Here is a 10,985-nt window from a genome sequence, read left to right on the forward strand (position 1 = left end):
CTGCGAGAGCTAGGAAAAGGGTTGGGCACCAAAATATCGCGAAAAATAGTGAATGCGGTGCTTCTCGCGAGAATTACCCAATCAATCTTTTTCTTAGCTCTCGATCTGATCGAGAGAGCAGGAGTTACTGCTCCTCGGAATGGTGTTTGTTGTTTGGAGCGCTTGGCTCTGCTTGCAAATGGCAGAAGAGTTCGTAAATTAAAATTCTGGCATCTCTTTACTGAAAGACTAGTTCTTCAAAGAATATTGGTGTCAACAATTTTGAGATACTAGATGGAAAAATTATGCTATAAAAATTATATTGGCTTTTTGTAACATGACGTTCCAAGCCAGTCCAATCCACGTAATTCCCATTTCCTAATGTTTTCTCAAGTCTAAGAAATAGGGGCGCCTGGGTGACTCAGTCGGTTGAACGTCCGGCTTCGGCTCAGGTCATGAACAGTTGGTGGGTTCTAGCCCCGCGCCGGGCTCTGTGCTGACAGCTAGCTCAAAGCCTGTCTTCAGATTCTATATCTCCCTCTTTCTCTGACCCTCCCCTGCTGGCGTTGTCTCTCTCTGTCTCTCAAAAATAAATAACATGAAAAATGTTTTAAAAATATATTTCTCATGCAATTCCAATTGTTTTTGAAGATCAGGTAGATTTTGGATTAAGGTAAACTTGAAGCGCTCAGAATATTGGATGCTATTAATTATATTTAGGGCACCAAGGTGAATCACAATTGGTAGTGTCCCTATTTTGTAATCATAATAAAAACCACCAGTTTAGCTTGTACTCTACAAAGAATGTGTGTCCTATCTCTTCTATACGTAAATCCTCACAAAGAGAAATTTGGAGTAATGCTGAGAAGTTCATGGCCACTGGAACTGAAGAACTAGGCTAAAATAAAATGCGTTTGGTGAAAATTCTTAACATAGTTACGGCTTTTTTTTTAATGTTTACTTAATTTTGAGCAAGAGAGAGACAGAGCGTGAACAAGGGGAGGTAAGAGAAAGAGGGAGACTCAGCATCCGAAGCAGGCTCCAGGCTATGAGCTGTCAGGCTATCAGCTCAGAGCCTGATGAGGGGCTCGAACCCACAGGCTGGGAGATCATGGCCTGAGCTGAAGTTGGACGCTCAACCAACTGAGCCACCCAGGAGCCCTGGCTTTTTTTTTTTTTAATGTTCTTTTTTCAAACACATCTTTGAAAATAACTGCTATAAAGTTGGGGTTTACCTAGTTCACTGCAAGGATACTAATGGTGGATTTCTATTGGTTCTTCAGTCTGAGACTGTGCACATTTCAAAAATGCTATTCAAACATCCTCCAAGGCCATTCTAGCAGATAACTACAGGCACAGCACTTAAATTTAATCAAAACAAATCTTTAGAGGTCTCTGAAAACCTGTCTATTACCACAAAGGTATCTGTAACCACGCTCCTTGAAAGTAGCATTCAAATTTCATTTCTTATCTATTCATTATCTTCTTTTCTTTTGAGTTACTACAGAGTGAGTTTATTGGGGCTGGATTTGGCTCTCATTTTTTTATGTACTTTTTTTTACTTTATATTTTTGAGAGAGAGAGAGAATGAGCAGGGGAAGGACAGAGGGATCTGAAGGACAGAGGATCTGAAGTGGGCTCTGTGCTGACAGCAGCAAACCTGATGTGGGGCTCCACCTCACAAACTGGGAGATCATGACCTAAGCCAAAGTCTGACACTCAACCAACTGAGCCACCCAGGTGCCCCTGGCCTTCATTTCTTAATTCCCACTACTTAGCACTGTACTTGAGCCCAGTGGGCAAATGTTTTATTGGGCCTACAAAACTATGCTAGACCCAGTTCTTCTTCCCTTGCCAATCCTCAGCCATGCTGGGCTTTTTCTAGTGCAGAAAATTCCTGCACTCTTTAATCTCCTAAGGTCCTTGAATAGGCCTTTTTAACAGCTGTGAGGGGCCTTCCTTCACCTGACCCCTTCACTTCACTAAGGCCCTCTTACTCATGGCATTTTAATCGTCTTCCTCTAGGCTAGAGAAACCTTCTCTAACCCCTAACTTGATCAGGTCCCCTGTTAAATTATTTCAAACATCTCTTTAATAGCACTTTACCATCGAAATTAAGTACATGATGGTTCAATGACTGTCTTCCCTGTTAGATTGTTATTGACAGGAAGGCTGCCCTGGATCTACTTCTTTCACTACAGTCTAGTGACATTGCTTTGCCAAGTCCCTGATATACATCAGAGACCCAATGCATATTGTTGGGATAAATGCTGTCAAATAAAATACAGAACACTCAGGGAGGTGCCTGAGTGGCTTAGTCAGTTAAGCATCTGACTTTGGTTCACATCACGATCTTATGGTTACTGAGTTCAAATGCCACATGGGGCTCTGTGCTGACAGCTCAGAGCCTGGAGCCTGCTTCCAATTCTGTATCTCCCTTGCTCTCTGCCCCTCCCCTGCATGCGCGCTCTCTCTCTCTCTCTCTCTCTCTCTCTCTCTCTCTCAAAAATAAATAAACATTAAAAATACATATACAGAACACTCAGTTAAATTTGAATTTTAGATAATCGATGAATATTTTTAGTATAAATGTTCCAAATATTATATAATGTAAATCTGGCAACCTTAAAATTGATGAGGTACAGAGAGTATTTTATCCAAGTAAGAATATTCAAAGATAATGCACACTTAAAATGCTGTTTCCAGAGAGCATAGGTGGCTTAATTGGGTAAGCATCTGACTTGATTTCAGCTCAGGTCATCATTTCACAGTTCCTTGGTTTAAGTCCCTTTAACTAAGAGAGCTGACACTGTGGAGCTGAGAGCTGACACTGTGGAGCCTGCTTGGGATTCGCTCTCTCTCTATCTCTCTGCTCCTCCCCTGTGTGTGCATTTGCTTCTTGCTCTCTTTTTCTCAAAATAAACAAACAAACCTAAAAATAATAATAAAATAAGTGCTGCTTCTAATAAATGAAATAAAATGTTGTTTCCTATTATCAAAGTGTTCTTCATTCAACAAGCATCTGTGGAATCCTAATTCTTGTATATTAGATAGGTGCTCATAATATAAACATGAAAACACAGCTCATGGAATACCTGCATGGCTCAGTTGATCGGGCATCTGGTTCTGGATTTCACTCATGTCATGATCCCAGGTTTTGGGATCAAGCCCCACACCAGGCTCCACACTGAGCATGGAGCCTGCTTAAGATTCTCTCTCTCCCTCCCTCTGACCCTCTTCCCCACTCACACTCTCTCCTCCTTTCTCTAAAATATAAAAGGCCCCTGGGTGACTGAGTCAGTTAAGTGTCTGACTTAGGCTCAGGTCATGATCTCACCATCCATGAGTTTGAGCCCTGCATCGGGCTGTGTGCTGACAGCTCAGAGCTTGGAGCTTGCTTCCGATTCTGTGTCTCCCTCTGTCTCTGTCCCTTCCCTGCTCATTCTCTGTCTCCCTCTCTCTCTAAAATAAAAAAACACTTAAAAACTTTTTAATAAAAATAAAAAATAAAATAAAATAAATAAATAACACACCTCCCAACCCTTGATGGACTCACCTTACATAAGAGTTCTGAAAACATGGGGGCGTCTGGGTGGCTCAGTCGGTTAAGCATCTGGCTTCAGCGCAGGTCACGATCTCATAGTTCGTGAGTTCAAGCCCCGCATCAGGCTTTGTGCCGACAGCTAGCTCAGAGCCTGGAGCCTGCTTCAGATTCTGTATCTCCCTCTCTCTCTGACCCTCCCTGCTCACACTGTCTGTCTCTGTCTCTCAAAAATAAATTTTAAAAAACATTAAAAAATTTGAAAATATGATTGGTCACAGTAACCAGTTACTCAAAATATATTTGTTAATTTGTCATTGTTCCCAAAACATCAATATTAAATATAAAACTATATTTCATGGAAACTGTACACAATAATGTCCATACCAAGTGTAGCTATGGAATTTTAAGCCTTATAAGCTTGAAAAGGAACTATACCAAATTTTGGTCACAGAAGAGAATAAGAAGTTATAATTTCTCATTTGAAAATGCAGATAAAATGACATTATTGAAAATTTTGTACTCCAGATGTAAAGACGGGAGAGACATGTCATTAAACAAACAAAAACAAATCATTCAAAGTGCACATCGGAGCAATCTTTGTATATGGCAAGAAGAGAACAATGGTCTAAGCTTTGAGGGAGATTTAAGAGGACTCTTAAACCTAAAATCTGAACTAATAAATTGATCTAGGGTGGGGAGGAGTGGCTATTGACTTTAGTTAAATATTTCCTCTTGGATACAGCCTAAAGAGAAGCTTTCTGACTTGCTCTGGGGGATCTACAGGGAAAATATAGCCTTCATCTGACTGATTACCTTGAGGTTCACAGTTTTGCCCAGACTCCCTGCCCTGGGAGGTCATGCAAATAAAGCAAATTATGCAGTCCTGGAATTTCTGAGTTCAAAGTTTTTCTGTAGAGTGAAGTAACCCTTATTTTATAAAAGCACTACTATTCTCACCAACTGTTGGACAAATTTCTACAGTTTACACTGATTTTGTATTTAAACACCTTAACAAAATATATTTCCTAGATTAGAATTTTTCCAGTTTTATTGAGATATTAACATAGGAGTGGCATTTTATCCACCAAAAAGACACAGTGCATTGAAATAGAAAGAGTACTGGTCTAACATTATTAAAAAAAAAAAAAGCTGTTTCTGCTCCTGGCACTTCCTACACTTAATGTAAAAATACTCCAACTCCTGGGTCTCAGTTTCAACCTTTAGTCGATGTATATAGTAATACCCATCCTGGCCACCTCACCAGGTTTTTTGTTCAACTGATATCTACTGACAGGCTTAAAAGAGTTCTGTGGAAAACTGAACAGTGCTATAGAAATATAAGAGGGGCGCCTGGGTGGCTCAGTCGGTTAAGCCTCCGACTTCGGCTCAGGTCAGATCTCACGTTCGTGGGTTTGAGCCCCGCGTCTGGCTCTGTGCTGACAGCTATCTCAGAGCCTGGAGCCTGCTTCAGTTTCTGTGCCTCCCTCTCTCTCTGACCCTCCCCTGCTCAAGCTGTCTCTCTCAAAAATAAATAAAACATTAAAAAATTCAGTAAATCGTCATTTATTCATTCATTAGGAGTCTCTAGTCTTCAGTAGGCAACCAACAGATAATTTAAAAAGTTTCAACTACTGTTTAATTTATATGGTGAATTTTATTTAAGATTTTATTTGACACATCACAATAATTTCTTCTACTGTCCACACTTTTCCATTTTACCATGAGTGCGGGTGCATCCTGGGTCAGAAACTTAATCTCATTTAAAAGATACAAAAAATCAGAGTGATTTTGCTGAACTCATGCTAGTGTTTGGTAAGGTGGGTCAGTCATTTCATCTAACCGGCCACTAAGTCTCATGCTATCTGCCATCACGTCAGATACTGGTGGGGACTTTTACATCCAGGCTTTCTTGCAGCAATGAATGAGGAGTTATCAGATCTGAGTTCCAGTACTTAATTAGTTCTATGCTTTTTTTTTCTTTATGGCTTTAATTTTTCTTCCATGGTTAATTAAAGTTCATCTTTTTCATTTTTTGTCAACATTTATAGACTCAAACATTTAGGTAAAAAAATTTTTTACTACTACCCACGTGACCAAAAGCAGAAAGAAAATTTTCAGGGTGTGATTTTGAGAGTGGATTCTTTTGCCTTCATTCAGGATGTTTTCTGGCCCCTAATTTACTGGCTGATCTTCCCGTCTTTGCATATATAAATCCTATTTAATCATTCTGGCCCAAATCAAATGTCCTACATTTATAAAACTTTTTCTTAACACTCCCAGCCTCCTTCTGAATTTCTGCAGTGTTCTGTATCATTCTTATGACATTTATCACCTCATATCTTGTGTTATGAGTATTTCCCCCACGTCTTGCTTGATGGCCATATGAGAATAGACACTATTTCACAGAGAAGGGCCTTAAAGTCTCATAGATAAATTTGATGAAGAATGAAGAATTTTGGAAATGTTCTTTAACTTCTCAGTGCCTTAGTTTCCTCACATATACAACTTTATTTCAGATGATTGTTGTGAACATGGAATGAATTAATGTGTGCAAAGTTTTGAAAAGTAGAAAATGAAGGGCAGGGTAAGATATTTTTTTCCTGCACATGAATACCACGTTTTACTTGTTCATAATTATAATCTTCCGTGTGAAGACAAAAGGCTGAATGGTTCCAGAAAAGCCACAGATGATCCCAAGAGGTGGTGAATTTTCAGGTTAAGATTTTAAACAGAGTGGAAAGAGGAAGTGGCACACTATAGAAGAGCTGTGCTTTAGTGTTAGATTTGAATTTGAATCTTGTTTTTGGCACTTGCTGGGCTAGCTTTGTTACCTTGAGTAAGTTATTTAACTTCCATGACTATGAGTTTTCTTATCTGTAAAACGGGGACCAGGATATCGTGTTTTGCAAGGTAGTAGACTTAGGGACAATGTGTCTAGTATACGCTATATGAGTGGAAAGCATTGCTATTGCTTAGGGACTTGGGTTGGAATGTCCCCACATCCGCCCTTTGTCCTGTTGACAATATTTTTATCCTGGTAGTTAAAAGAGTTGTTATAAAGTGTGCAAAATTAATCCTGCGCCGGAGCCTGGGAGTTATTTCTTCAAGAGTTATCAATAAAGCTTTGAAAAAAAAAATTCCCAAAAGCCGTTTCAATAAAGCTTTGCTCAAATGGAGAGCGGGGAGCTTATCGCGAGACTCTGGCGGAACGAATTTCCTGTTCGGGACGTGCTCTCGCGTTATTTGAGCAAGCAGCGCTGAGAGGTGAAAGGGAAGCATGAAATACCGCGAGAGCCCACAGGATTCTCGCGGTATTTCTTCGGATTGCCCCCTCCCCCCCAGTGCTGTTTCGGTTTAACCTAGTGTGTGACTGAGTCTGTGTGAGGGAGAGAGTGAGTGTGTGAGGTACTGAGGTGAGACGGAGGCAAGAAAAGGGTCTCCCTCAGGAGCGAGGGACAAAGGGGGCGTGAGGCACCTAGGCCGCGGGACCCCAGCGACAGGAAGCCGCCCCGAGCCGGGCTACCGGGTAGGGGAAGGGCCCGCGCAGTCTTCACAGGGCCCCAGAACCGGAGTCGGCCCCACAGCCCCCGGGCCGTCGGCTTCCTACTTCCTCGACCTCCCCGGCGTCCGGGCCTGAGGATTGGCTCGGCCGGGGGAGAACGGGAAACAGACTTGGGTAGCTACCCGTTGTCTCGCAACTCCACTGCTGAGGAACTCTCATTTCTTTCCTGGCTCCTTCACCCCCTACCTCATGTAGGAGGGTGCTGAGGAGTCGGGAGGGAGGAGGAGCCTGGGCTACCGTCCCTTCCCTCCCCACCCCCTTTTAGGGGCTCTTTGGTAGGCGTGGGGTTGGGGGGGGTGGGTGGGGGTTACTTTTCAGAGTGCTGGGGAACTTTCCCCCCGTTTTGAGGGTAGGAGAAAGGGAATGCCCAATCCAGAGAGACATGGGGGCAAGAAGGACGGGAGTGGAGGAGCTTCTGGAACTTTGCAGCCGTCATCGGGAGGTGGCAGCTCCAACAGCAGAGAGCGTCACCGCTTGGTGTCGAAGCACAAGCGGCATAAATCCAAGCACTCCAAAGACATGGGGTTGGTGACCCCCGAAGCAGCACCTTTAGGTACAATTATCAAACCTTTGGTGGAGTATGATGACATCAGCTCTGATTCAGATACCTTCTCTGACGACATGGCCTTCAAACTAGACCGGAGGGACAATGATGAACGTCGTGGAGCTGATCGGAGTGACCGCCTGCACAAACATCGTCACCACCAGCACAGACGTTCCCGGGACTTACAAAAAACCAAACAGACAGAAAAAGAAAAAAACCAGGAAGTCTCCAGCAAATCGGGATCTGTGAAGGACCGGATCTCAGGAAGTTCAAAGCGTTCAAACGAGGAGAATGAGGACTATGGGAAGGCACAGATCTCCAAAAGCAGCGGCAACAAGGAATCCAGGTCATCCAAACTCCATAAGGAGAAGACCCGGAAAGAACGCGAGTTGAAGTCTGGGCACAAAGACCGGAGTAAAAGTCATCGGAAAAGGGAAACACCCAAAAGCTACAAAACTGTGGACAGTCCCAAACGGAGATCCAGGAGTCCCCATAGGAAATGGTCTGACAGCCCCAAGCAAGATGATAGTCCCTCAGGAGCTTCTTATGGGCAAGATTATGACCTTAGCCCTCCAAGATCTCACACGTCTAGCAATTATGACTCCTACAAGAAGAGTCCTGGAAGTACCTCAAGAAGGCAGTCAATTAGTCCTCCGTACAAGGAGCCTTCGGCCTACCAGTCCAGCACCCGGTCACCCAGTCCCTACAGTAGACGACAAAGGTCTGTGAGTCCCTATGGCCGGAGACGTTCTTCCAGCTATGAAAGGAGTGGCTCTTACAGTGGGAGATCACCCAGTCCCTATGGTCGCAGACGGTCCAGCAGTCCTTTCATGAGCAAACGGTCTCTGAGTCGGAGTCCACTCCCCAGGTGAGCCCTTTCTCTAGCAGCTTTTGTTACTTAGGGTGGGTTATGAGGAACTGGTAATTAGTCATGTTAACGTCTGGTTGAAGCCCCCAGTCTTCCTGATTGTCTAGACCACTTTGCTATTGGCTGGTGAATTCAAGTAGGCGAATCTGGTCTTCTCTCAATCCAGAATTTGAGAAGTGGAGAGTTCACATGCCTAACACTGCTAAAGGTAGGTACTTCCTACAGTGAGATACTCAGTTGGAAGCTCCTGTGAGAAAAATCCTAAGTTTCTGTTTACTGGAGTGCACAGAGTTGATGAGCTTATCCCAGAGATGATCTAGCGATTTCTGTTGCTTTGTCTTAAATGTTTTAAAATCACCTTGGTATTAGTGCTTTAGACCTAAGATGTAAGAAATTACAAATTTTCATGTGTATTCTTTGGAGACATTTGCCCAAGTCATTTATCACTTGGGTGTCTGTCCCCTGAGTCTCCAAAGCTACAAGTTTATTTCCTGATGATTTTTTTTTATAACTTCTGTCTTATAACTGATGTTTTTAGTGGGAATTTAGCTATGTAGCCCTTTTTCCTTTTTTTGGTATATAGCCTAGCAGAAATTGGTTCCAAGGATAATTTGATTTTCAGTATCACCATTGACCTACCCTGTGACCACCGGCAATTTTCAAAATCTTTCTCTAGAAACGTGGTATTAGTGCCTTCATCATGGTATGTTAGGAAGACAGGCATGTTTGAAATTCAGTTGTTGAAATGAATTACTGTTGAAAACTGTGTTCTTATTCTTAGATGATGAGCTGTTTCTCCCTCTTTGTGGACTCACCTTTATCCACAAAAGAACATGGGCTTTGGAATTATATCTGAGTGGTATCCCAATCTTGCTTTGTGAACTTTGGCAAAGAATTTATTTCTCCCTGCCTGTGTTTCTTTATGTGTAAATTGGGAATAATAATTACCTTATTTCTAGAGTAATTGTGAGGATTAAATTCGCTAGTAAATAATGAACTGCACAGCACAGTGCCTGGTACCTGGAGCAAGTCAGTAAATTCTATGAGCGAGGAAATGTTGTTGAACGCTAGTGGAGAAATTACGCTAATTTCTACAAATCCATGCATGTCTTTTATATATCAGTATGAGTAGTTTTTACTGACTTAAAGTTACAATTATACATAACTAGTTTGAATTGATCAGGCTGCAGAATTCCAAGCTGTCAGGGTTTGAAGTTCCTTAGTCCCCTTCCCTGCCATTTTATCATAGTTTTTCAAACAGAAAAGTGGAAAGAATTACAGTGAGAACCCATATATGTACTATCTAGACCCTACAATTAATATATGCTGTATGTTTTATTATAATTATCCATTTCTCCATGAATCCATCTTTTGTTTCGATTCATTTCAAAGTTGCAGACATCATTATACTTCACTGTAAGCATTTTTGTGTGTTGTATATAGCATTAGCTAGAGTTCACGTTTTTTTTTGAAGGAGTAAAATTTATATACAGTGAAATGCTTAAGTCTTAAGTATACTATTTATAAAGTTGCTTAGTTTAAGGACACCTAGGAAATATTCTCAGAATACTTGTTTTTTTTGAGGGAGTAGTTTCATTAAGGCTGTTTTGAGAATTTTTGTCGTCAGTTTTGTTAATACATAAGTGCACTTGAGCCTGAAACACTAAAACGAATTTCAGAAAGAACTTGCTTTGCAATGATTCCTTTTGGGTTCATATCTCAAGTTATCTCTTTCTCTCTTCCTAGTTCATTGGAACTAGTGTAGTAATGCTAAAAAATAAATCAGGAAAGAGAGACAATATGACAGCATAGGAGACAAATATAAATGTTACATTATTTTAGAGACACATGAATGTTTTTAGTTGGGTTATAGAGAGCATTATGTTCGTATGTGTGCACTGCATATTTTTCCATCTTTGTTGAAATTCCAGACAGTAAATAAAATACAAAAATTTTTTAAGAGTCAGAGTAGAACAGACAGTTTCCTCTGTGATATTCTCTGTTTTTTCCTTGGGAGACAGACAGAGTCAACATTAAGCAAAATCGTTTTCAAAGACTGAAAATGCTTTGCCAGAAATGAAAAGTCTTTGAATTCTCCAAATTAGTAGCGATTAATAGTCGCAATTTCATTTTGGATGGGTAGAACCTAACTCAATTCAGGAGGAAAATAACATTTGTGTTTGAAAACAGTTTTTATTGTTGCCTGCATTTACCTATTGGTTGTCTCCTCTCCTTACCCCCACTTTTTTTCTTAAAGAGTGGATCTCAAAGTCAAATATAGCATTTGTATCACTAAAAATGCCATAAGTAAAGGGCCATCAGAATGTTCTCTTAACAGGCTTCTCTTCAGAAGTTGAAGAGTTTGTGGCAGAGTTCCTTAGAAAGATTTAGTAATGCTGAAAAGATTGAAGAAACAATAGTTTTTAGGGCATGGTTTCTGACATTATTGTTTGGGATTTTAGAAGTTTACCCTGGCATAATAGAGATG

At 41.3% G+C, this 10,985-nt stretch overlaps 1 protein-coding gene across 3 annotated transcripts in view; it reads left to right on the forward strand.

Moving 5' to 3' along the window:
* Window positions 1-6,815: 6,815 nt before the first annotated feature.
* The window catches only part of CDK12 (cyclin dependent kinase 12), a 48,545-nt gene continuing 44,375 nt past the window's right edge, over window positions 6,816-10,985 (forward strand). For all 3 annotated transcript variants that reach the window (XM_029929231.1, XM_029929234.1, XM_029929232.1), the window contains exon 1: window positions 6,816-8,497. In XM_029929231.1, coding sequence (XP_029785091.1) covers window positions 7,449-8,497 — 1,049 coding nt within the window. In that variant the 5' untranslated portion in view covers window positions 6,816-7,448. The remainder of the gene's footprint in view (window positions 8,498-10,985) is intronic.

Source organism: Suricata suricatta, chromosome 17 (assembly GCF_006229205.1).
Source record: "Suricata suricatta isolate VVHF042 chromosome 17, meerkat_22Aug2017_6uvM2_HiC, whole genome shotgun sequence".
NCBI classification, from domain to species: Eukaryota; Metazoa; Chordata; class Mammalia; order Carnivora; family Herpestidae; genus Suricata; species Suricata suricatta.